Below are 27,159 nucleotides of genomic sequence, written 5' to 3'. Positions count from 1 at the left end.
CTTTTACCAAAGGCAGCTGTGGAAAGAGCCATGGTGATCCTCCAAACCCAGTCACAATGAGGGACAGATTTCAAGTCCCTCCCTCAAAACACAACACTGAAGATACGAGAACCAAATGAGATCTGTCCACACTATTTAATGAGTTCACATATGCCAGGCCCAAGGCTTGAGAAGCAGAAGAAAATCTTGGAGGAAAACTAACAGTACAAAAGGATTAGGGACTGTACATGCACTTCCACTGCAACCATTTGCCTCAAATGGCACCACCCAGCTTGGTCTACAGCAGTTAGAACTGCCTGAAGACTCCAGTGTCAGAAGGAACAACTGCAATTCATACATACATAGAAACTAAACCAAAGCCACTGGGAAGCAGGGTCTATCCCTCTCAATCCTTATCAGGTTCGACTTTTCATTTTCTGCCTCATCTTTCTGCCTGGTCTCTTCTGTAAAAAGAGAACGACAAATTTAGATTTCTGATTTTGAAAGCGAAGCGGACGGGGGCTGCAGACAGGGGAGTTTGACAGAGGGAGGCCTACGATGGTTAGGAAGACTTGCAACACCTGTGCCAGCACTGCTTCTGTCTCCTCCACCTGCACCTGTAGCCAGACAGAGCGCCTGAGCATGGATGCTTCCACCCAGATCCTGGTGTGTTTTGCAGAGACTGATTTGCAATTCTTACTTACTGACATCCAGGCTGGGGGGGGGGGGGGGGGAGAGAGAGAGAACGGACAATGACGATGACGACACCATCCAATGTGAAACATCCAATGTGAAACGTGCCTGCTGGAGAAATCTCTCAAGCAGCAGGTGGGGAAGCTATAAGAGGAAGTGACTAGGTTGAGGCGCATCCGAATCCACGAGCAATTCCTGGACAGTGTCTGAGGTAGCTGTCCCAGTACACAGGACTGCTGACACACCATTGGTGGAGGAGGAGATGGCTCCGGGTGGACACAGGCAGCTGGTTACTTCTGGCAGCAGGCAGTGCACCACCCCTGCCCCAAACCCTTCCGCCGTGGTAATAGGTAACTATTATGCTCTTCTTGATACAGGAGAGAAGGAATCACCCCCTACAGTAGAGGAGAAAAAGCCTCATACCCCTAAGGCTGGGAGGTCTGCTGCCATCACTGCGAATAGGAAACCTAGTGTAGTGGTGGTCAGACACTCTCTTCTGAGGGGGATGGAGGCACCCATCTGCCACCCTGACATTTTATCTCAGGAGGTATGCTGCCTGCCTGGGGCCCGTATTTGAGATGTTATGGAGGCATTGTCGAGGATTATCCAGCCCTCTACTACCCTATGCTCATCCATGTGGGCACAAATGATACTGCAAGGGTGTGACACTGAGTGGATCAAGAGTGACTACAGGCCTCTGGGAGTATAGTGAAGGAGTTTGGAGAGCAGACATTCTCTTCTATTCTTCCTGTCAAAGGTAGGGGCCTGGGCAGAGATAGGTGCATCATGGTGGTGAATGCCTGGCTGCGAAGATGATGTCGCCAGGAGGGCTTTGGCTTCTTGACCATGGGTTGCTATTTCAGGAAGGACTGCTAGGCAGAGATGGCGTTCACCTTTCGAGGAGGGGAAAGACCCTATTTAGGCACCGACTGGCCAACCTAGTGAGGAGGGCTTTAAACTAGGTTTGACAGGGACAGGTGAGCAAAGACCACAGTTATGTGGAGAACATGGAGACGGGTCAGAAATAGGAGGGAGTGTGAGCTATAATGGCAGAGAGAAAGGAGAGTTAGGGCAAAACGGAGGCAAGATCAAATCAGTATCTTAGATGCCTACATACAAATGCGAGAAGTATGGTTAATAAGCAGGAAGAACTGGAAGTGCCAATAAATAAATACAACTATGACATTGTTGGCATCACCGACTTGGTGGGATAATACACGATTGGAATGTGAGTGTGGATGGTACAGCTTGCTCAGGAAGGATAGATGGGAAAAAGGGAGGAGGTGTTGCCTTCTATAATAAAAATGTACACACTTGGACTGAGGTGAAGATGGACATAGGAGACAGAAGTGTTGAGAGTCTCTGGGTTAGGCTAAAAGGGGTAAAAACAAGGGTGATGTCATGCTAGGAGTCTACTACAGGCCACCTAACCAGGTGGAAGAGGTGGATGAGGCTTTTTTTAAAACAAAACAAAAAAAAAAAAACAAAAAAAAGCAAACATGATTCTGGGATGCATTAACAGGTGTGTTGTGAGCAAAACACAAGAAGTCATTCTTCTGCTCTCCTCTGTGCTGGTTATACCTCAACTGGAGTATTGTGTCCAATTCTGGGCACTGCATTTCAAGAAAGATGTGGAGAAATAGGCGAGGGTCCAGAGAAGAGCAACAAGAATGATTAAAGGTCTTGAGAACATGACTCATGAAGGAAGGCTGAAAGAACTGGGTTTGTTTAGTTTGGAAAAGAGAAGACTGAGAGGGGACATCTAAAAGGGTGTCATAAGGAGGAGGGAGAAAACTTGTTCACCTTAGCCTCTAAGGATAGAACAAGAAGCAATGGGCTTAAACTGCAGCAAGGGCGGTTTAGATTGGCCATTAGGAAAAAGTTCTTAACTGTCAGGGTGGTTAAACACTTGAATGGATTGCCTAGGGAGGTTGTGGAATCTCCATCTCTGGAGATATTTAAGAGTAGGTTAGATAAATGTCTATCAGGGATGGTCTGGACCAGAGGCAGGCAACCTACGGCACAGGTGCCGAAGGCGGCACGTGAGCTGATTTTCAGTGGCACTCACACTGCCCTGGTCCTGCCCACCAGTCCGGGGGTGTCTGCATTTTAATTTAATTTTAAATTAAGTTTCTTAAAACATTTTAAAAATCGTTTCTTTACATACAACAGTGTAGTTATATATTATAGACTTACAGAAAGAGACCTTCTAAAAAGGTTAAAATGTATTACCAGCACGCAAAACCTTAAATCAGAGTGAATAAATGAAGACTCGGCACATCACCTCTGAAAGGTTCCTGACCCCCAGTCTAGACAGTATTTGGTCCTGCCATGAGGGCAGGGAACTGGACTCAATGACCTCTCAAGATCCGTTTCAGTCCTAGAATCTATGAAACCCAACCCCTGCTTCTGGCCGTATAGCATGGGGAAAAAGGGGCCTTGTCAGAGCAATGATGCTCACCTTTCAGTTTTTCTGATGCAGGGGTTCAGAACACTGGTAGAGATAAACATGGCATTTTCTCACTCACCTGGACACGATTCCCTTTGGCATGGAATTTGCTTTCCCCCATTCATATCAAACCAACCTGCCCAGCCTTGCCCACCACCTAATCAGTCTTGATCCCCAAATACGCAGCCCATAGCCCCCTATACACCGAGCACATGTGCCACTCCTAACACACATAGCTATTCCCTTTGTGGCCAGGGCTTGTCTCCCACTAATGCACAGGGTTGGTAGTGTGTAGGACACACTTCTCACTCACTTTGAAACTTTTTTTCCCTGCTTTCCCAGGGCCCTTGTTGTGGGCCACACTAGCCCGGAAGCTGGATACATCATTGTGACTCTCCCGTGTGTTCCATTTTGAGCCTTTCTTCCTCCCACCAAAACCAAACTTCTGATTCTTGTAACGTCGCTTGGAATTTGGTCTGAAACAGAAACAACCAGTCATCTCTGCTAGGTCCCCACTACCCTCCCTCAGTGAGCTCACTTGAAAGCACACATGCAATGTGGGAAGTTCCCATCCAGTTCCTCCTAGGTGATGCTCATATCACTCTAGATTCCATCAGATTTATTTCCAGCTGTTGAAAAGACCCATTTGTCTCCCTCTCTCATTGGAGAAGGGCAAAAATATGTAAGACACTCCAGTCTCTGCCCCACCTTATTTATAACCAGCTTTTCCTCTCTGCAAGTGTATGCTACCAGCACAACTCCTCGCTGAGGTGCATAAGACTGAATATTAGCATTAAGAGCTAGGAATTATCTGCTGCCATCTTGGGGATAGCTGGGGCCTGGTACTATCCTGAAAAATAGCTTTGTAGACTCAGATGGGGATGTACAGGCCCCAGCTTCAATGCCTCTAACTCCTCCATCGCACCCTTTCTTTATTCGTTGACCACCATCTCCTTCCTTCTTCCTCTGATGTGGTGGTGGCTGTTCCCCATCCAGGAAATCTAGCTTGTCAGAGAGACCTGCAAGAGCAGAACATTTATGGAGCTGCTACATTGAATCAGACAGAAGAATTTCCAATGTAAGAGTTACAGCATTAGTTAATGGCAGTTTTATCCCCCACTAGACAATGCCTATTAAGAGTCTTTATGCTGCCACTACTGCTGCCCTGTGCACCATCCATGTTCAGCAATGCCCTCTTCCAACTCACTCCTCTCCAGTTTTGGCTAACGACACCCCACAGGCTGCAGTGCTGTTATCTCACTGTCCTCCTCCCCCTCCCCCAGCACTCTCTTGTGATGAGACTGATGACTTCACCTTTCTGGTATTTCTTGATTGCATTCAGCACAGTTGCTTTTTCCTTTTGCCTCTTCTGCAGAACCTCTGTTTGTACCTGTAACAAGAGACAACATGGGTTTTGTTCCCTACTATATCCCAAACCAGGGGTTCTCAAACTGGGGGTCACGAGCTATCAGTCTTCACTCCAAACCCTGCTTTGCTTCCAACATTTATAATAGTGTTAAATATATAAACCAGTGTTTTTAATTTATAAGGGGGGTGGTGGTCGCACTCAGGGGCTTGCTATGTGAAAGGGGTCACCAGTACAAAACTTTGAGAACCACTGCCCCAAACCCTCCCAAAGGGCTCCACTTTCTTTATATTTTCCCCCTCCACACCCCCAAACAGGAGTGGTAAACTGGCCAAACAGCTTCATGTTCAAGGCCCTCCCTTGCAGTATCCCCAGACAACAGCTGGAAATGCTGTCCAAGAGGTTTCACTCTCTGGGTTCTCAAACAATAGCTGGGATCACCATCCACAGGTCCAGGTTCTTGCCACTGATGGATTCCCTTCTTGCCCGATAAGTTTCTCCACCTCCTCACCTTTTTGCCATATTTTCTCAGTGCACGAAGCTGTTTTGCTTTCTCAGACTTCTCCATTGCTGCCTGTTTGCTCTTAAGCTTGTGTCGAATCTTATTAGGAAACGAAACAAATAAGCTTGTTATGCAAAGGAAGATGTGGCTATGCGAACCATGAGCTGGATAAGCCATATCAGTAGGGCCATTACTCAGGTATAAAATAAAACAAGTTGTAAATCTTTACACTATGCACTAAATGTAGTCTATATTTATTAAATCCTCAAGGTCCTCCTAAGGCTGCTGCCTAGACCCAGTGCCAAATTCTCTATTGCATACACTGACTTTTAGATACAGCTTCCTCTCCCTCCCTCCTCCCCCCAATAGGGTCAGGTTGGGAACGCTCACTGCAGAAACTCCTGGCCTTCTGGTTTTCTTCAACCCAGATTTGGCCAGAAGATTAATGGCATGTACAGAGATCAAGTGCAGCCTCAGGAGAACAAGTTCTTACTGAACAGAGTGAAACAGTCCTTTTGGATTTATAGATGAGATTGAGCAGTTCCCCTAGAAGGGACCTGAATCTTGGATAATGTTAGTGAACTCACTGGCCTCTCCACCACAGAATTAAATTTTTCCCCTTATTCCTCACCCCAAAACAATTAAAAGCTTTTACTGGATTTTAAGTAAAAATGCAATTATACAATCAATCCAAGATTAGAGAGATTCTTACTGGAAAAGTTCTGCAGTCTATGGAGATAACAATTGAAGTATAAGAATAAACCTCTGCTCTTCCAAAGAAAAAACCAACAACAGTAAGAAAAATTGTTTTCATAGTGAAGTCCTTCACAACAAGCCATAATTCCCTGGGGATAATGGTCAGGGCTTCAGGAAGATTCTGTCAGGCCATGAGAACATTGGGAAAAAGTCCTGTTTTTTATAATATTAAAAACACAAATTCTGTAATATGAACCTAACAGTCAAACTCTAGATTAAAATATCTGATGTATCCAGTTCACTCCTGACTTCCAATTCCCTACTATAATCATATATAGTTCACTTTACAATTCCCCTGTGAGCAGACTATTTCAAAATTGTCCATTATCTCGTGTTTTTTGCACTCTCCTCTGAAGCATCTATCACAGAGCACTCTTGAAGACAGACTAGATCACTAGTCTGGATTCCATATGTGCTGACAGACTTCTCAAGTCTGACCGCGTTTCACTGATTGAACAATGATACATCTTAAAGTTTGTGCTTTATGTTGCCTAAAACCCACAGTGGGGAACCTGAAGGAAGAAAAGACGTCCAATGCCAATCCAGGTTTAATACCTTCTGCATCTGTTGATCAGATTTGGCCATCTCTGCAAAGTAATCATCTGGCCTCCTTGTGGGGACTTTTTGGTGATGTAGCCAAGGCAGGGCTTTCAGCACTGCTGCTTGGGCCTGACGGTAACTAGGAAAACAATAGGACAGCAAGTTAAAGTTAACAGTAAGATCTAAAGCACACTGGGCAGGGACATCAGGGACTCTGCTCATATTAGCTATTTGATGCAAGATAAATAAAATTTACATGAAATCCCAAAATTATATCAGAGCAACATTAAAAATGCAAAGAGCCCAGAAATTAAGGTGCCAACAACATTAACTGAGACACATTGCTCATGTTGTATTTCTATTCCCGTTTTTCTGGTTAACATGCAGTTTACAATTTTACAAATTGTACTGTAAAATGCAAACCATAAAATAGGCAGAATTGCAATGACCCCAAGATGCTACAAGAATTTCCATTTTCACTTTGGAACTTTAGTAGTTTACTACAGGTGTTTTTTATTTAATTTATTTTTTGAAGAAATTATCTGTTTAATTAGGCATGGAAATTAGTTACCACTTTGCAGCTGCTGCACCACCACTGGAGACAGTTTTCTGCAAGACTGGTTTAACAGGGCAGCAATTTGTTTACATTGTGCAACTATCCTGGCAAATTTAATGTCGGCTTAGAATGTACAGAATACCACCACGTACAAAAAAATTGCAGTGCCCATGATTTTCTCATGTCCTTGAAATTATGACACTCTGGAGGATTTCACTGTATTTGTTTCAAGGAGATAATATCCCACGTGAAAATAGAGACTACCTCAAGACCTCTGGTTAGGAGGTCACAGATATTAAAAAAATATATATCAATTTTAGGATTTTCTACTGCCAATTATTACTAAAGTATCTGAGTGCCTTCCACACACAATACGGCTTGATATGGTTTAATATACTTCCCCGCCCCCTTCCCCCCACCTCAAGTTTATATTTTGTAAGGAAACAGTTCTCTAAAGAGAACTTAATATATTTGAATTTCATAAAAAAAAGAATTTTCTTAACAAGAAAATTCAACACTTATTTCATACTTTAAATGTAAGTTTTTTTATCTAGCAGAGATTTAAATTATCTGAATATAAGGCACAGTTTAAGAGTCTATTTTAAGTAGCAACCAAGGTTTGTATTACTAAAATATTTTCTCATGATTGATAATTTTATAATCCAGGTCTGCCAAAAGAGGTAGAGCACAAAATCTCAGAATCCAAAACATGGAAGGATTTCAAGCTTCAAAATATCTTGATCTATTGTGAGGCTTTATAGCAGCATGACACATGGGTTTCGAGTTGTTACACATGTATATGCATTAGGGATTGAAAGTGATGTGACATCGGCATGTGGATGGAAGGCATGACACTGAAGGCGTGCAGATGTGAGATGTGATAGTGATGCAACACTAGAGTTGTGTATGTGGATAGACCACGTGTGTGGTATGACTCTGGGGCCCCACATGAGAATGTCGCCCCCTCTCACAAGCTCATCTCTCTCTGGAAGTCATCTTCAGGATCGACGGTAGCTTTGTCAGGTGTGTGATATAAGGTTGGATTCATGACGTTTGGTGCCTGACCCGAGGTCACATCCAGCCTTTCCACCCAGGCTAGGTGTTGCTTGAATTCGGACAAACACTGCTTCAAGCCATCCTAGAAAAAGGAAGGATAGCTCTATTAACAGCAAGACACAAAACAAGTTTGTCTTCTGAAGGCTAGCAATTCTATGTCCACATTAGGATGGACTGCCCCTTTACGGGAGTTGGGATCAACCCCACTCTTGACTTGTTAGCTGCCTCCCCAGATGATGGCCTTTGAAGCAGATAAGACTGTCTGCTGAACTCAGTTTAAGAGAGCAGCAAGATTCCTGTGGAGAGGTAGGGTCAAAGAGGACCAGAAAGGGGGCTCTCCATACCAGCTAGATGCAAAGGCTACCTGCAATGAGGGGCAGGAGCTGAAAAGCCTTAAGCAGCAGCTTGAGGGAATGCCAGGCAGCATGATTGAATTTTGGGGAAAAAACTGCAGAGTGGAGAAAGACTTGTTTTGACTTAACCTGACATTTAACTGTGATGTTTTAATAAACCAGACCCCAAAAAGGGGTGTTTGACTCAAGAGTCTGGGTATAGTTTGAGAACCCCAAGAAGGGGAAATGAGGCAGGGTTCAACACCAGATCAGGTCCATGACTTAATGAGTGATTGTGTGATCTTATAATTTTGTTCCTTTCTTGCTTCCCACTCTTTCATGCAACAGCAACCTGATTTTAGACTGTGGAAAGTACTCAGTACACTCTTGGGCATGCAAAGACAACACTACTGTTTAAGAATCTAAAGTTAATATGAAAGCAAATGAGTGTGCTTCTACAGGTATATCTACACTGCAATTTGGAGGTGTGACTGAAGCAAGTACAGACATACCTGAGCTACCTCTGATCTAGCCAGATTAAAGCTAAATCAAGTAACAATAGCAGTGAAGCTGCAGCAGCACAGGCAGAGGCTGCTCAAGTATGTACCCAGGGTCTGGGTGGGAAGAGCAAGTCCTTGAGCTTCACTGCTATTATTACTCAAGGTAGCTTTGATTTAGCTAGATTAAACCTTCCAATGGCAGTGTAGACATACACTATGCTAGTGTTGAGCTGTGCAGAGTGAGTGTTGGGAGCAGTGATCCAACACTGTCAGGCAGGCATACACGCCAACCAGCCAGTGACTCTACTGACCTTTTGCAAGTGCATTTTGGAACAAACTGGGCCCAGCCCAATTATTAAGCTCTCCACAAGCTAAAAATCTTTCTCCAGCAAGGCAACATGTGCCTGCCACACACCAGTTCAGTGTCCCCACAAGACCGCTCCAGAAAGTGTTTTGGTACATCAAAAGCTGTTCTGGGAGAGCAAGTATGCACTAGGGAACTGAGTTATGTAGTAATAGCAGTCAGACCATAGTTATGATGAACTCCTAATGGAAGTTCAGTTTCTGATTTTGGATACACCCACCTAAAGGGTCACAAAAAAAGACATATCATGGATTCAAAGTTGGTAGGTTAGCCTTGTGGCAAAGGTAAAATGTTCTACAAAATTTGAAGTGAACCAAACACTAAATTAAAACCCCAAAAGGCAAAGAAAAGTTACTTTACTGGACTCCCTCAGCTGGGATCTATCTACTTCCCAGGATCCTGGGGAGGAGGCAACAATTGGTAGAGCCCAGCAAATCTGCCAATATCCACTTTATATGCGCATCCATGGACCATGTTTGCGGACTGAAGATGGATGCGGATCCAAATTTTGTATCCCTGCAGGGCTCTAACAATTGGTCCATGATATGGGTTGACTATCCAACCTTCTAATGTTTAATCATAACCCAAACACCAAAACCTCAGTATGGCCAGCTGAGTCTTCAACAACTTGAGATAACCTGATGGTTGCCACAGGCCATGAAATCATAAATGAAAAAATTCTGTAATCTACATGGAATCAGTAATATTGACCGAGGTGTCTCAACATCACAGCAGTGAAGAAAATGTTTAACTCACTTAAGGAATTCATAGTGTAAAAAGGAAATTGGTACGGCAGCATTCGTTCCATAAGAAACCCAGCCTTTACCACTGCAGTGTTCCCCACCAAAGATGTACGGGGTAACTAAATATATGCTCTAAGAGTTTTTAATTCACTATCCTCTGTGATTCCTATAGGTAGCCACATGTACAAGCCCAACCTTCATAAGCAAAATCCTCCCATATGAGCACTTGCATGCACACACCAGAGTCACAGCCTACACAGACACAGTACTCACCACATTGTTAAGAGCCTTCTTGTGCCCCTCAAGCACGACATTCAGCCCTGGCTTCAGGGCACCCCTGGAAAATGCTGCCTGGAGCTGCACAGAAGGATTTTGGTCAAGGATTGGTCCAGAGAAGATGGATTATGTCCCTTGCCAGGGGCTGAATACTTGGGCCAAGGCAGGGACTTATCACTCAAGCACATCCATAATCAAGAAAGCCAGCCTACTAAAGGGGAGGGGATAAAGGCAGAACATGTCAGGGGCTCACACACCGTATTGATGGATAGAGTGTAAGAACCCAGATAAAAAATGTGAGCTGATTTCCCACAACAGGTCACAAGACAGAAGGGCTGATCTTTCTCTGCAGAAACCCCTCCCACACACAATAGGCTGTGGTGAAACATTGCTAGTTTAATTGGGGAAGCTTAATGTTCTAACTGATGCCTCCACCGCAACCCCCTTTATTGTGTAGCATTAGGTGTTCTCATCCAGGGGAATCTGCACTCCTCCTTTTCCCCCACATAGCACTGGGGAAATTTTGCTCAAGCCCTTTGGCATTAAGTTTACCTCTTTGTCAGTGATGACCGATTCTTCTGACTCAGACTCTGACAACGACTGATTTTCATAGTCTGACATCTTTAACTTGGAGAAAGAAACAGATGAAGGTGATGTGTAATCTGTTCTATTCGGGTTCTCATACTATGTTCATCTCTGTATCTACAGAGCTACATAAGGATGGATGAGAGTCTGACTTATTCCCAGCCTGGCCCAAAAGAGATGGTTGGTTGCAGAGTGGATGTCATGTTCCCTGTGCAGGAACATGATGCTAGATGCAGAAAAGGGGTGTGCACATGTGCTTTGCTCTCTTGACTGGGAATTGCTGTCTGATGTTGCTAGTTCTGAAGTGCTGAGATTGAAATTCCTTCTCCAATGGATTTTTACTACAGCAGTCACAGATATCGTGTTCACAGCCCTGTTTTCAGATACACAGTTTTCCAGAAATTCTCATTTTTTTATGCTGGGTCTCAACACAATTTTTTTTTCCCTTTTTGAAAGTCTGAGTAATATTAATTCAACCAATTTTTCATTTGTATGAGGGTGAGAATACTATTCTGCTCTGTGTGTGTGTTTCATATAAAAAGCTATGTAATAAAGACTATTTTAATGTTGCACTTAAAGACTGAGGTAAAATCATGTAGCAACCCTAATTTTTTTTTCCTTTTTGCTTGTTGCTACAAATAATCCTTCAAGTTACTATAAATGAAATCTAGGGGAACTATTTCTCCATTTTCTCTACAGTAGAATCTCAGAGTTACGAACTGACCAGTTAACCACACACCTCATTTGGAACTGGAAGTACGCAATCAGGCAGCAGTAGAGATGCAACCTCCTTCCCCACAGTGTGGGCTTCCTCCCCTCCCCCGACACACACACACAAATAGAGTACTGTCTTAAATGCAAACTACTAAAAAAATTAAGGGAAACAGCATTTTTTTTCTGCACAGTAAAGTTTCAAAGCTGTGTTAAGTCAATGTTCAGTTGTAAACTTTTGAAAGAACAACCAAAACGTTTTGTTCATAGTTACAAACATTTCAGAATTAAGAACAACCTTCATTCCAAGTGTTTATAACTCTGGGGTTCTATTTTATTTACTAAGTACATTTGATAGTACTTTAAGCTAAGTCAGTTTCATTCTGCTCCCTGCACATTCTACTCCTTGCATAAAAAACATTTTACCTAATAAGTGCTGCAGTCCTGCCTTTTGCTCACCAGAGGCCACGGTGGCGCCAGAATACCCTGCTGCATTCATGCCGCTGTTCTAGCACCACAGTAGCCTCTGGTGGCCAAAAGGAAGAACTGCAGCACTTATTAGGCAAAATATATTTTGTGTGGGAAAATATAAAATTCTATGCTCAGTGCGGCAGGGGCAGAGTTCATTACATCACCCTGCCTGCGGAACCAGGTTAGGACAGAGTGCTGGGCGGGGTGTGTGTCTGTGTCACAGACTGAGGTTCAGAATGGCTAGTGGGCAGGGGGCGGGACAGACTGGAGCATGGGCTCAGGAGCTAGTGGAGTGACAGTATTGAGCCTTTGGATGGGGGTGGGTGGCTGCAGAGATCCATGGGAATAGGGGGTGTGGGAACAGGGGCAGACGTGCCCGACTGAATGGGAGAGGCATGGGGTCAGCCAGGGTCTATATGGGGGAGGCTTCCTAACACCATAACAATCTCTCCGCTCCCCCACAAAGAAAACCCTTTCTCCTACACCCAACCCCCTCCAGGTTTACTCCCAGGTGCCTTAGCTCCCCCCAAGCCTTTGCACTGCTTCTGACAGGTGCAGGAAATCGTTCCATATTGTAATTTAAAAGAATTACATAAAGTTCTGTATTAATATGTCCAAAAAAAATAAAAAATTACCAGCATATTCTTTTTTCTAGTCTGTATTGTTACAAACTTGCTGACATATTTTGAAATAAGTTACCAAAATAATTGTAACTAGCACAATTATATTGTGTTATTTTGATAAATAAAATATGCAGAATTTTCAACTATTAGGTGCAGAATTTTTAGGCACAGAATTCTTCCAAGAGGAACATTAAGTTCATGTTCTCTGTTTGTATGAGTTGTTCATTCCCTCTGAAGCTCGATGGACTTTTGGTCTGACCCAGTATGGCTGTTATGTTTCCCTTTCCTTTATGCTGTGTGGAAAATGTGAGTGTACAACCACAAAAGTTGGCAGGTGGACTCAAAGACATGGAGGGATAACCTTTTTACACAACTTACTAAAGTTAACTACAGCTCAGATTCACAGCACCTCCTTTCTAATCTCTTTCAATTATAAAAATTTTAGCCCCCAACCCTAGAAGCACTCATACATATGTAATTTAATATATGAGAAGTCAACTGAAATCAATGGTGTCAAGTATCAGAGGGGTAGCCTTGATAGTCTGGATCTGTAAAAAGCAACAGAGTCCTGTGGCACCTTATAGACTAACAGATGTATTGGAGCATAAGCTTTAGTGGGTGAAATCAATGAGACTACTGAAGCGCACACAGATATTCACGTTAAGTACTTACAGGATGGGGCCTTAGGCATAACCTGTAACAGCAAAGATTTCCAAACAGAAGTGTGATTTTTAAGTAGTCAGTGTCCCGTTAAAGCATAGTACAAACGCAGATACACCAAGTGCTGGATTACGGAAACTCACGGAGCTGGTTTTGAACAAAGGGTCCAGGGCGGGCGGGAACCGCGCAGGCTGGAAGCGGGGGAGATGAGCAAGGTCCGGTAGGTCTGTTAGCAGCACAGTGAACCCAGTAGGGGTGGGGAGTCTCGCCGTTTAAATACTCCAGGGCACCTCCCCCGAAGCCAGGACTAACTCAGCACCGATATACACTCCACCAGGGCCCAGGAAGACGAGCCACAGCCCCGTGCCAGCAGCGGGCAGGGCGGGAACCCAGGAGCCCGGACCTGGCCGAGAAGGGGGCAGCACAGGCGGAGTCCCCCAGTCTGCGCGGGGAGAGAGCCTGCGGGGCCCAGTGGGTAGTGGCCCTGGAAGCAGGCGCGGGGTCCCACTCTTACCTCAACAGCCAGTTCCTTTCCCTGCCACGCGGACCCTCAACACCAAAAACAGGCTGCTCGCGAGAAACTCACTTCCGCACTTCGCCGCCGAGGCCTACTCAGTTCCGCTTCCGGGTCAAACTCTGTCCTGTGGTACTCGGTCTCCATGGCAACAAGCTGAGAGGCGCTTGAGGCGCAGAGGATCGTAGGGAGCGCAGCGGTGTGTGTGGGGAACGGGCGGGGGCGCGAGGAGGGGAGGGTGACGGGAAGAGGGGGCTGAAGCGAGGAGCCGGTGGCGGAGGAGGGAGCCTGACGTGGGGCGAAGTGGGAGAAGCGGGGAGCCGTTGGTACGGGCGATGGTCGGGAAGTGGGGGCTGCGGGGCGTCTGTCTTATGCCCCGTATCTCTCTCCCAGCAGAACCCACAGTATCGGGGACGCCATGTCCGTGATTGTGGCTCAGTCTCTCCACATCTTTGGGCTTCGCTCTCGAGTCGCAAACAATGTTTGTTACTTTGATGAACAGATAATAATATACCCCTCGGGGAACAGCTGTGTGAAATACCACCTAGAGCAGAAATGGCAGAAATTCATCCAAGGTAACACCCCTTCCCTCTCACAGACACACTGCGGCTGTCCCTACTCGCACAGTTGGAGCGTGTCTCACACACTGGAGCTTTATACACTCCTGTAAGTTATTCACATGAGTACCTGTTGATTTGGTTTCCCTTTGATCTGTGCTGAAGTATTTGCAGATTTGGGCCTAAGAGGACAGGTAATATAAAAAGAGTGTGAAGAGTGGTGCAATCAATAAATATGTATATGACATACCAATAAAACAATGTTTAAAAAATAAGGTAGCAAAGTGAAGCATTCATAAATTAGGAAATGCCAGTATTAACATTGTTTGTGCTATCTTAATTCAGTCCCCATTGTGCATATAGAGCATGATACACTCTTTAATTACATGTTCACATTCTATTTGTTCTACAGGATACTTACCTCATTCAGTGTACAAATCCGGGAGCTGCAGGGTCCCCCCACTGCTCAGCGTGACTGGGCAGCTGTGGGGGGTTTCCCTGCCGCCTCCTCTGGCTGGGCAGCTGCAGGGTCCCCCCACCAGGGTCAGGGCAGGGAGCTGTGGATGGGAGGGAGGTTGAACCTCCAGCCCGGGGCCAGAAAATGTCACAGAGGTCCATGTAAGTCACAGATTCCGTGACCTGTCACATAATCATAGTCTTAATCATATCTCCTTTCCATCTTCATTTTGATAGACTAAACAAAACAAACCAAGCTTTTTTAGCTTCCACTCCTTAAGATAGGCTCCCCATTCCTCTGATCATATTGGTAGCCCTTCTCTGCTCCTGTTTTAGTTTGAATTAATCTCTTTGGAACATGAGTGATGAGAATTGCACATAGAATTCCAGATGAGGTCTTGCAGGTGGCTAGTACAATGGTGTTACTTCCTTACCTTCATTAAGGATACCTCATCTGGTGCATCCAAAGATTGCATTTGCCTTTTCCACTGCTCTATTATAGCAGTGGCTCATAGTCATCCTGTGATCAACTAATATGCTCAGGTGTTTCTCCTCTGTCATTTCCAACTGAGATTCCCCCAATTTACAGCTGAATTTTTTTGTATTACTTTATTAGTCCCAAAGTGCATGACTTTGCACTTTGTATTATAAATGTCATGCCATTTCTATTACTCCAGTTCTCTAGGTCATCCAATTCTTTTTTGATATTCTGATCTTTGTCTAAAGAATCTATTATCAAAGAAATGTATCAAGTTAGTTTGGCATGATCTACCTTTGGAAATATATTGCATTTTTATCCCATTTTCCATTTATCTCCATAGTTCTTAATTATTCTTGCCTTCAAAATTTGTTCTAACAGATAGTGCAGGTCTTGGACCACCAGTGATGTGTTGCCACTGGGAAGCACCAATTCACAGGCAGACCATTGCATAGCAATACAAACATATTAGAATTTTTAAAATATTATACATAAAGAGTTAACTGTCCCCAGTCTACTCATCATTAATTGGCTCATTCAGTGTAAAAGGGGTAGCATGGAAGAAGCCACAAAAATGTATGTGTGAGAAGCAAAGGACTTGTCTACCTGGTAAGCATTAATGTGCACCAGAGGGGTGTAAATTCTAATGTTCATTAATGTGTCATGCACTAACTGGCCCATGTGGACAAAAAGTTACCTAGTGTATGTTAACCATGGAAATGTAGGGCTGGAAGGGACCTCAAGAGGTCCTCAGGTTCAGCCCTCTGTGCTGAGGCAGGACCAAATACATCTATACCATTCATAACAGGTATTTGTCTAACTTGTTCTTAAAAACCTTCAGTGATGGAGATTCCATAGCATCCTTTGGAAGTCTACTTCAGAATTTAACTACTCTTATAGTTAGAAAGTATTTCCTAATAACATAGAAGCGTAGAACTGGAAAGGACCTTGAGAGTTCATCTAGTCCAATTCCCTGAACTCATGGTGGACTAATTATTATCTAGACCATCCCTGGTTCGTCTAATCTGCTCTTAAAAATCTCCAGTGATGGCGATTCCACAACCTCCCTAGGCAATTTATTCCAGTGCTTAACAACCCTGACAGTCAGGAAGTTTTTCCTAATGTCCAACTTAAACTGCCCTTGCTGCAATTTAAAACCATTGCTTCTTGTCCTATCCTCAGAGGTTAATGAGAACAGTTTACCACTCTCCTGCTTGTAACAACTTTTTATGTACTTGAGAACTGTTATCATGTCCCCCTCCTCAGTCTTCTCTTCTGCAGACTAAATAAACCCAATTTTTTCAGTCTTCCCTCGTAGGTCAGGTTTTCTAGACCTTTAATCATTTTTGTTGCTCTCCTCTGGACTTTCTCCAAATTTTTCCTGAAATGTGGCACCCAGAACCAGACAAAATACTCCAGTTGAAGCCTGACCAGCGAGGAGTAGAGCAGAAGAACTACTTCTCATGTCTTGCTTACAACACTCTCGCTAATACATCCCATAATTGTTTGCTTTTTTTGCAACAGTGTTACACTGCTCACTCATATTTAGCTTTTGATCTACTAGGACCCCTAGATTCCTTTCTGCAGTATTCCTTCCAAGGCAGTCATTTCCCATTTTGTGTATGTGCAACTGATTGTTCCTTCCTAAGTAGAGTACTTTGTTATGCCTAACAATCTGTTCCAACTTGTATTTAGCTGTGGGACTTTGATTACCTTTCACAGACCTGAAGAAGAGCACTGTGGCACTTGAAAGCTCGTCTCTTTCTCCAATAAAAATTGTTCCAATAAAAGATACTACTGTGATGGGTTCCCTCATGGGGTGCCACCTGGAACTGGGGTACCAGTGAACCCGCCTGACCCACCAGCTTGGGCTCTCTTTACACTATACTGCTGTGACCAGCCTGCCAAGTCCTCTCCCAGGCCCCAGCCTGCACTTTACCAACACAAATACAGGTAGGGACACATCCAGCTTCAGTTACTTACAGATGTTGTGATCAGCTCTGCTTGGGGAGACACAGCGTAGGGCACCTCCCAGTTCCTAAGACATGCACTTCATCTCTGGAGTGTAAACCCAAAATTATATGGCCTTGCACTGCACAGAGAATGGTACAGCATAAGCTCATGAAATTCTCCTCCTCCCTCAATGTAGAGAGAAAATATACAACAGTTTTCCACCCCAAGTTATGATTTTCACTCACACTGGTTTTAGACAAAACAAAAACAAGTTTATTAACTACAAAAAGATTTTAATTGATTATAAGGGATAGCAAACAGATCAAAGAAGATTATGTAGCAAATAAATAAAACATGCAAACGAAGCTTGATATGCTACAGTAAAAGCTGGTTTATCCAGCATGTTGGGGGAATCGGGTGCCAGTAAGTGAAAAATACTGGTTAACTAAGAGGCTAGCAAAATCCGCCAATAAGTGCAGGACCCACCAAGGTAGAGAAGACACTTTATCACAATAGACAATATTTCTAACTTCATATACAAAAATGATAGATGCATACAAGTAGGATAATCATTCAGTAAATCATAACCTTTTCAATGAAACTTCATGTGACTTACCTTGCATAAAATACATTATCATTATGCCATAATCCTATTATAATAACATCACTATGAAGAATATGGGGTGCAGTGTCACAATTACCTCACCCACCTTGTCTCTCAGGAAATACATTGACTCCTGTGATCTGTGTTCCTGGACCAAGAACCCTCTCAGAAGGGCATTTGGACTCCTTCACCCCTTACTCACTCCATCTCAGCCCATGGTTTACTGTTTGGTTGGATTTTGTAGTAGAACTACACTGTTCCCCTAGATGTACAATTAGTCAGGAGATCAACAGCGACCTAGACAAGATGGCACATTTTATGCCCTCTTGCATGGTTCCCACTGCCCTGGAAACTACCCACCTCTTTATTGAATGCTCCGTGGGCTACCTACTGGCATTGTGTTGGTCTGAGGCACATGGTTTGTCTCTTGTTTCTGGTGAGAGGTCTTCAGACTCCTAGGGGTAGAACTTCTTACCTCCACTGCATATCATACACTGATGGACTAGGTGAACTAGATTCTTGAACAATGCCTCCAATGCTCTCTGAATTACCACCAGGATGACTGGATCTCCCTGATCCCACATGCCAAATTTGCTTATAACAACGTGATTCATACCTCCACTTGGCAGAACCCATTCTGTGCCAGTTATGGCTTACATCCTTCCTTCCATCTGGGGCTGCCTGCAAGCTGCTCAGTCCCTGTAGCAATGGCCCCGGTCACTCATCTGCATCACATACAACAAGAGCTCGTAGAACATCTAGAAGTACTAAAAAGATCTATAAGCAGTATGCTGGTAAGCCACTCCTAACCTACCTATGGGGACAAAGTCATGGTGTGAACTTGAAACCTGCTGCCAAGTTAGATCACCAATAGATGGGGCTGGTCAAGATCATCACACAGGTCCAGTGACATTCAGGCTTCATCTGCCTGAGTCAATGAAAATCCACCTCATGGTCCATGCTTCCCTCCTAAAATCCTACATCAAGAACCCCTTCTCAGGTTGATCCAACCCATTGTCAACACCCATTGTGGTCCAGTGACAAGAAGAATGCCTTGTCCAATCAGTTCTTGACTCTAAACAAGTTTGGGGAAAGCTCCACTACTTAGTGGATTGGGAGGGCTATGGCTCTGATGATCAGTTGTGGGAACTAGCAGACAATGTCCAGGCCCCCAAGCTGATATGAATATTGCCCTGAGCTCATCCCGAGAAGCTGTGTATGGGGGCCCTACGAGGTACCCTTGAGGAGGCAGGTTATCTCAGGAATGAGGACTTGTAGCTGCACCCGCTCAGCCTCCATGCAGCCTATGAGCACAGCTGAGCCACAACTGGACAGCCTGAGTGACCACTCCTCCTAATTGGCCAAATAAGTCATCAAGCCTGCTCTTAAGCTCAGCAGCAACAACTGGTCTCTGGCCGCTCAACACTTATACCTGCAGCTGCAATCATTCCTTTGCTTATTTTGTTCCCAGCTATTCCCCGTTCCTGCTTCTGCTCTGCCCCTGTCTACTCCCACCCCTCTATCCTGCTGGGTTCCTGAGCCTGGCACTGACTTCTGGCTTTGATTCCTAATTCTGGTTCAGACCCTTTGGCTCTCGATACTGACCTTCTGGCTCTAGCTCTCTGACTCCTGACTCTCAATTCCAAGCCTGGATCCTGTTCTGACCACTGTGCTTGACTTCCACTTCAGCCAGTTAGGCCTGACCATCAGTGTTCCAATTCATGACAGTTGGTTTGGCATGACAAATCTATGCTGGCTATTCCTTATAACCATGTTGACTTGTACTTGTTCATAAATTGTTTAATAATTTGTTCCAGTTTCTTTCTAGGTATTGAAGTTAAGCTAACTGATCTATAATTTCCCACATTCTCTTTGTTCCCTTTTTTGAAGATAGGTACTATGTTTGCCCTTCTCCAGTTCTCTGAGACCTCACTTGTACTCCCTGATTTACCACAAATAATTGCTAATGGCGTCAAAATTGCTTCAGCTACTTCCTTAAGAAACCTAGGATGAATTTCGTCAAGTCCTGCCAACTTAAATACATCTAACTTATCTAAATATTCTTTGATGTCTTCTTTCTCTATTTTGGCTTGTGTTCCTTCCCCCTTGTTAATATTAAATGTGTTGAGTATTTGGTCACTGTTAACCTTTTTTACTGAAAACTGAAGCAAAATAAGCTTTGAACACCTCTGCTTTCCTGATGTCATCCATTATTAGCTTTCCTTCCCATTAAATAGACTGAGGACCTACACATTCCTTCATCTTCCTTTTGCTCCTAATATATTTAAAGAATCTGTTCTTAATGCCTTTTATGTCCCTTGCCAGGCAGTGTTTTCCCCAGGAATTGAAATTGGGGGGTGTTAGGGCCAATGAGGGGTGAGACCGTGAGGGTGAAAGGGGCTGTATGGCACCATAGTAAAAACTGAAAAATGTTTCATCACCATTTTGTTAGATTTAACTCATGTTTTAAAATCATTACACAAATTAAAGTTGGCTACTCTAGCCTTCTATGAAGCATTACATCTACATCCTTCTTGGTTTCTTGTTATAATTTTGCACAGCTCTGTTAATGAACTGCTTGAATTCAGTGCATTCATCTTTGGTGGCTTCTTGGGTGTCCAGTACTTCCATTCCTTCAATTGATATGCTCATTAGTTCATTCACACGATCAGGCATAAGGCAACTTCTTTCAGAACACAAAATTCTATTCAATGATGAAAAAGCACCCTCAACTGTAGCTGTTGTGACTGGGAGTAGGAAGAGATGAATTCCTACTTCTTTCATCCCAGGAAACATAGCATAAAGATTGGGTTGAGCCACTAGTGATAATAGAAAAGAAGTTGAAGTCAAATCTTCATTCACTCATTGTATGATAATCCACTCTGTGTTCAAATTCTCTATTCTGTCCTGAGCACATGGCAGCCCCATTGCTGGTAGTGCCTCACTCCACTCAACTGTCATTGTTTTATAGGACAGGGATCTGTAAAAGCTATGTAGAGGTTGAGTTGAATCTAGAAGTCGCTGTTGTCGATTTTTAAGAATCAAGTCTATGTACTTTTCAGTTATTTTAATAATCACTTCTTGTCCTCTTCACTTAAGGATTCAATATAAATGCCTTCATTAGTCAACTTCTGGACTGAAATCTTTGCATCTTCCAGTACTTTTTCAATGGATAGCTCTCTGATTGATCCAAATGTAGCTTCTGTTGCTGGACAAAGATATACTACTGTTGTAGCAGATATCTGGATGGCATTGTTTAATGATCCAAGTGGTTTCAACAGTAGACTTACAAGAGAGAAAATGGTAATAGTCTTCTCTGAACGTAGTAGCGAAAGTAATCCACCAGCGTCACTACTTAGATCCATCCCATCTTGGTCGATAGTTTCCAAAGCCAGTAGTAACAGCTGGAGTAATTTTAAGACAACAGCCAAGGATTGCTTATGAGAAAGCCAGAGAGTTTTCCCAGGTTGGACTAATTTGAACTTCAGTCCCAGTGCCTCTTCTATATTTTCTAAGATATTCAGTCTTTTTGGACTCTTGCTGAAAAAAGAATATAATGAAGACATTACATTTATAAAAAGCAACAAAGAGTCCTGAGGAACCTTATAGACTAACAGATGTATTGGAGCATAAGCTTTTGTGGGTGAATACCCACTTCATCAGAAACATGTAAATTTATAGCCTTTTTAATGTCTTTTGAAGAGTCTGCACCTTGTACTAGCACTAGTTAGAGAAGATGGCCTCTGAGGTGTGTATAGGAGAGATTTAGGGTTACACTTTTCTCTGAGCAAAGCTTGTACTCCACCATATCTTCCAGAGAAGTTTGTAGCTCCATCAAATGCACAAGCAGCCATGTGTTTGGGGTCCAATTGACAAGCATTTAACTCTTCTAAGATGTGGGTTGTCACAAATGCAGCTGGTGTGTCTTCTATAACTTGAACATCTAGAAATGCATCTATTGACCTGCCACTGACATCAAGGTAATGTACACAATGACTTAATACTTGATGTCCATTTGCACTGGTGCATTCATCAGTCATGTATGCAAATTTTCTGAATGTGGTGAGAAAGTTCTTCACTTTTTCAACTATTGAGTCTTTCACTGTTGCATCACATGCTTCTAGCCAGTCTGAGTTTCTTGCTGGAAGATAATGAGCGTACACTGGTCTTGTTCGGAACTGTGTTCGACTTCAGGATGAACACGTGACAATGCACTTAACTTGGGCCTCCAGTTTGTAGTGTGTGGTATCTCTTGCTTAAATAGAAAGTATGATGCCACAGCCATGTTTGTTCTCATGAACTGTGTTGTGTCTCCAGCATTCTTAACAGCCTCATTAACACTCAGCGGTGTTGTCCGTGGTCAGTGGAGACTCAGAGTTTAGAGGTGCTTTCACATGAGTTCACCTCCCAGGTGGGGGGCAAGAAGGCACCTTGCACATTCCTCCAGCTGCTCACTGTTCACTCTGGCCACTGTTGTTTGTTGTGCCACCATTCACTCCATCATTCTCTTGCCAATGGCCCTGCGCCGTCACCTTCTGCTGCCACCTGCCCCTGTGACCTCTGCGAGTTGGTCTCTTCAGGTTCCACCCAGCTCTCAGTGTTTTCAGCTGAGCTCTCAGTGTGGGAACCTCACTGCTAGTGCAGTCTGGGCCGTCTCTTCCACAGAAACACTGTCTCACAGCAAGTCTAAGCACTTAGATCTGATTATCAGTGATTTCAGCTGTAGCAGTTATGAAGTCTAATCAGCTCTGTCTTTAAACAGTGGAGAGGGGCAGTGTCATGGAGTCCCCGGGCGATGCTTAGGAACTCCTCCCCACAAAGCCAGTCAGGACTTTGGGGAACCTCCTCTCCCTTGGAGCAGACTGTCTTCAGGGCAAGAAGCTCACATGGCTTCACCTTCCTGGATCTGACCTTGGAGCATTCAGCATCCTTTGCCCCTCTGTGCGCTTCCCACAGGGAGTCTGCTCAGGCGGAGTCCTGGGGAAGCCAGAGAATCCTGCACGCACCCCCACTTCTCAGTCAGACTTGACTCTTAGCCAATCAGTATAACAAAGGTTTATTAGATGACAGGAACACGGTCTAAAACAGAGCTAGTAGGTACAGAGAACAGGATCCCTCAGCTGGGTCCATTCTGGGGTCCAGTGAGCCAGACACCCACGTCTGCACTCACTTCCCGTCCTCAGAGAGTTCCCAACTGAAGCCCCCTCCAGCCCCTCCTTTCTGGCCTTTGTCTCTTTCCCGGGCCAGGAGGTCACCTGATCTCTTTGTTCACCTTTAGCTATTTCCTTGCAGGAGAGAAGGAACCCAGCCCTTTGTTGCCAGGATACAGAGTGTCGGCCATTTATGCACACTGGAGACTTAAGAAATGCATAGGGTAAGCTGAGGCACCCACACAGTATTCAGAGGAAACATTAAGAACAGTCCCACTTCGTCACAGGCAGGTCAGATAGTACTTGTGACCCAGGCAGACCATCAGGCAAAACACTTGGTCCCCACCCTCTCTCGTGATGCCCTCAATCAGCACAGGCTAAGTACAGTTCTACTGCCCTTTACTCATACAATAAGAATAACAACATTTCCTCTCCCCCTCCCCCCCATTCAAGTGATTTGTAACCCAACCCTAGCCAAAATCTATCACTTCGGGGGCAACACAGTTCTGTTTCTTGGATGCCTAGGTAGATTAGATGTAAATGTAAATACAATCTGGTCCTGAAGCCTTTCCCCGCAGTCTCCAGCTCATCGCTAGCTATCAGGGACAGCTCAATTAGGCTTTGCTTACAAATCATAATCTGAAATTATTAGGTTGGCCAACATCACCGAAATGAATTTACTGACATTGTCATAAAAAATAACAGCTGTATAAGGAAGCTAGTCTATGTTCATATTTTTCAAATCTGTTATACTTTTTCAGATACATGTATTTTATCATACACTTTTTATGCTTTTAAAGTGTGTATTAATGTTTCAATTTCAATTCAAATTTCCAAACAATCACTAAATTGACAATACTGCATGTACCTAGTGCACAAAACCGGAGGAGGGAGGGTGGTGGGGAAATTCGGGATGGAGGGTGTACACCCCCCTAGGGTGGATGTAGGGAAATCCTTGTTGCCAGGTGAAACTCATTTTCTGTTTAAGCCTTTCTGATTTTATCTCTACATGCTTGTAGTGCTGTTTGAAACAGGACTGCATTAACACACAGTAGAAAACTTTAGTGTGTGCTGGTAGAGTCCACATGGGCCAGTTAATGCACAACACCCCAGTGCTCACTAAAGTTTACACTTCACTAGTGCAGACTAATGAACCTTGTAGACAATCTCTAACAATGAATGGGCAAAAGTTAAGGTTTATTATGAGACCTAGTTGAAACCTTAACTAAGGAGAGAGTATTGTGTCTCTAAAATAAATTACTGTCCAAAAGTATATTTGTCTCCAAAGAAGGAAAAATACTGTGTAAAATGCATGCTGACCAAATTACTAAAACAAATTCCTTAAAGAGATCATAATGTATGTAAAAATTCTCAGGGTGAAATCCTGACCACATTGGAGTTAATGAGAGTTTTACCCTAAGTCAAAGATCAAATGGAAAACTTTTATACAATACAAAATGATAAACAATAACACAAATAAAAACATGAAAGATAAAAAATAACAGTATATAGGGAAGAAAACAATGTTACAAGATGCTAGATATGAGTATCTAAGGTTATAGAAAAAATGTGATGAACTAGTATATTATCTGAGAAATTAGTATGTGCTTGTGTAGTCAAAGTCTGTATCTTAGGTTAGGTCGACGCTTGCGAGCATTCATAGGTAGTTGTCGATGTACTGCTAGTGCATGGACCGTGTGTCCACATATACTGTTCTTGGCATGAGTGCCCATGTATACCCTTGTCGTATACACTTCCCCTTGTGGGTTTGCCATGTTATTGCTGCCATTTCAGGGACAATATCCCAGAGTATTGTGCATAACAGAAGATACTCTAGGATTCCCTTGCTGTGTGTTGCTGGAACTGTCTCTCACCTTCACACATTTTGTGATGGCAGGTCCCGCTCACTTCTCCCTTCTGCTGGAAAACCAGGAGCAAGTCCTGGCTGATGTGGTTCTTCTCCTGCTACTTGTCATGGGAAAAATGTTCATGAGGTGTAGTACCAAATTCCCTAGATACTTGATGGAATCAGACCAGAGCTTTCTGATACACTGAAGAGAGCTGACCAAGAGAATGAGTGATAATTCACTGTAGTCCATAGAACAAATATTGTCACTGCCAGTATTGCCACAGTATGCCTCATTTCAAATCCAGGAGAATCAGTATGGGGGGAGCTCATCGTTTTGAAAACTTTGGATAATGACTAGTGGCTTCAGAACTTCCAAATGAAGATCCAGGCCTTCATGGAGCTGTGCGAGGAGCTTACACCCATTCTCCAATGCCAGACCACTTGTTTTCAGAAACCCATATGTGTGCGGAAACGATTGGCTATTGCCTTGGAAGCTAGCAACATCTGACAGCTATCAGTCAGTTGCAAACCAGGATGAAGTTAGGGTGTCCACTCTTGGGGTGATGGTTAGACAGGTTTGCCAGGAAATCAATACTGTCATCTATCCACAGGTGGTTGCCATAAGGCATGTAGCAGAAATTATAGCTGGTTTTCTCAAAAAAAGAGCAGTAACCAAGGTGACAGGCAGGTCCTGAATGTGTCCTACTGCCAGTTGAATGAGTGATTTTATTAGGGCATGAGCCAATTCCTTTTGGGCATACTCCCATTCCCCATGGCATGCATCCTATTCCAGGAACTGGTTCATCAGTGCCTCCTGCCTAAGAACCTAATCCTTCTGTGCCCTGAGGAACTCAATTTGTGCTTGGTTCTTTCTATCCATGGCAATAAGCAAGTCCTTCCCTGTCTGCCTCTGCTGTCTCTGGAGTGCTGCTTCTGCGCTCCTTGTAGATTGGTTTCTCTCTTTGCAGCAGAAGGTCCTGCCAATTCAAACACAAGGGTACCATTATACTACCTTTTTCCTTTGAAGGAAGGTAAAAAATCCCTACACATAACATAGCTGTGCTGCAGATGGCCACAATATTGATAATTTTAACATTTCAGAAAATGCGACTTCTGATGCTTTCTTCATTGTGAGGCAATTTTTGCAGCCCCAGAGGAAGGAGCAGAGGTTAATAATGGTAAAATACCTGTAGTAATGTTTAAAAAAAATTATAATGCTTGCACTGTATTAAGGGGTCAGTATGGTTATGGTTCCAGGGGCTATGTTACCAGTTACCAATTTATTTCTTAAAGGTGGGCCATCACTTGGAGAACATAGCCATTTTCAAGGTATTAGAATGGAAAAGAGGGTTGGCTTTCCAGTCCTGTGGGGGACAGCTGGCAGTCCATCCCAGAGAAATATTTCTGGTAATGGTCACCCCTCTACATATTGCTGAATGAAGGTGGACTAAACATATTTGCTGAACCTGAAGAACCTAACCCTAACCCTACATCAAAAAAATTGCTGAAATATGCTTACAGGACTAGGATGCAATTCAAGAGGAAATGTATTGTATTCTAAGCTAGCAGATGGAGTTCTCATAGAAAAGGAAAAGCAAACCACTAAGAATGCCCATCCACCCCCTGACCTTCCCCACCCTGCATTGCCAGAAAGTCTGGCCCCTGTGCCCAGCCAAGAGCAGGTGTGGGGGGGACAGGGAAAGAAAGAGTCACACTGAAACTTTATTTTGTTCCCTGAACTTTCGAGTAAACATGGAAAGCCACTCTCCGCTGCAGAGGGGCATGGCCCTGTGTTTGTGCAACTGCCAGAGCTGATCCTTGACCCACCCCAATTTCTTCCAGCTTCTGCAGCATGGCTCAGAGCAGGGAGTATCCAGGCACCAGGAACTGCAAACGGTAAAAGACATTTCTGATGTTCAGAGGGAGAAAGGACTGCTATGATGTTCCTCGGACAACCAACGGGTTCATATACCTAAGCAGGCTCACACCTAACCAATTCACCCCCTCCCACACCAGCCTTTCTGTTTGTAAAGGGACAGAAAGGCAAGGGGAAGGGGAGGGTTGATTGTTTTTTTTAAATCTTTGAACAAGCGTGCATTTTCTACAACTGTCCTATCCCAATGGGCCTTTTCCAAACCCAGATCTTTCCTCCCTTTCACCTGGTCCATGTGGCCCAGGACTATCACTAACAGCATGCTGGCTGAGAAATGCACAGACACAGAGGCATAATGACAGTTTATTAATAATCTTTGGTATAGCTTCAGCTAAATTTGTAGGAGTGGTTAATGGAATTTCAATAAAATCATTGCTTTATTGCCCTGTCTTGCTTTCAGGGTGGTGTACTGTGGGGACTGGGTTTCAGGCATATAGCACCAGCGCAAGAGGAGATATTGGCAGGGAGGGTGGAGGTCCATTGTAAATCTTACCAGCTTTGGA

At 43.9% G+C, this 27,159-nt stretch overlaps 2 protein-coding genes across 6 annotated transcripts in view; one reads left to right on the top strand and one right to left on the bottom strand.

Annotated features, from left to right (window-relative positions):
• Positions 1-116: 116 nt before the first annotated feature.
• On the bottom strand, positions 117-13,838 carry EBNA1BP2 (EBNA1 binding protein 2). Of its 3 annotated transcripts, XM_030571668.1 has the most exons (11): positions 13,677-13,727; positions 13,175-13,196; positions 10,665-10,739; positions 10,110-10,193; positions 7,813-7,979; positions 6,301-6,424; positions 4,999-5,088; positions 4,436-4,511; positions 4,047-4,140; positions 3,435-3,597; positions 117-443 (listed from the first exon to the last, which is right to left on the bottom strand). In XM_030571668.1, exons 3-11 carry the CDS (start codon positions 10,731-10,733, stop codon positions 396-398), a joined length of 915 nt encoding a protein of 304 aa, XP_030427528.1. In that variant the 5' UTR covers positions 10,734-10,739; positions 13,175-13,196; positions 13,677-13,727; the 3' UTR covers positions 117-395. The 3 variants fall into 3 exon arrangements, with proteins under 3 accessions (XP_030427528.1, XP_030427526.1, XP_030427527.1); XM_030571666.1 differs by lacking the exons at positions 13,175-13,196; positions 13,677-13,727 and adding an exon at positions 13,749-13,838; XM_030571667.1 differs by lacking the exon at positions 13,175-13,196 and having other exon boundaries at positions 13,677-13,764.
• The window catches only part of CFAP57 (cilia and flagella associated protein 57), a 162,776-nt gene continuing 149,428 nt past the window's right edge, over positions 13,812-27,159 (top strand). For 2 of the 3 annotated variants that reach the window (XM_030571663.1, XM_030571661.1), the window contains exons 1-2: positions 13,812-13,875; positions 14,073-14,251. In XM_030571663.1, the coding sequence (XP_030427523.1) occupies positions 14,095-14,251 (157 nt within the window). In that variant the 5' untranslated portion in view covers positions 13,812-13,875; positions 14,073-14,094. Of the gene's footprint in view, positions 13,876-14,069; positions 14,252-27,159 lie in introns of all 3 variants that reach the window. The other variant, XM_030571662.1, reaches the window with a different exon arrangement.

Source organism: Gopherus evgoodei, chromosome 8, assembly GCF_007399415.2.
Source record: "Gopherus evgoodei ecotype Sinaloan lineage chromosome 8, rGopEvg1_v1.p, whole genome shotgun sequence".
Taxonomy (NCBI): domain Eukaryota; kingdom Metazoa; phylum Chordata; order Testudines; family Testudinidae; genus Gopherus; species Gopherus evgoodei.
The sequence above is the reverse complement of the archived record's forward strand: the minus strand, read 5'-3'. Positions and strand labels throughout refer to the sequence as shown.

Bases quoted from the DNA above. Each gene is read 5' to 3' on its own strand.
- EBNA1BP2 (XM_030571666.1), bottom strand. From the start codon at position 13,823: ATGGAGACCGAGTACCACAGGACAGAGTTTGACCCGGAAGCGGAACTG. The intron at 6,425-7,812 runs GTGAGAGGGGGC...TTGTTTTCCTAG, and splicing joins TTCCAGAGAGAGATGAGCTT to TTACCGTCAGGCCCAAGCAG. The intron at 444-3,434 runs GTGAGTGAGAAG...CTCTTTTTACAG, and splicing joins CAGGGAAAAAAAGTTTCAAA to AAGAGACCAGGCAGAAAGAT.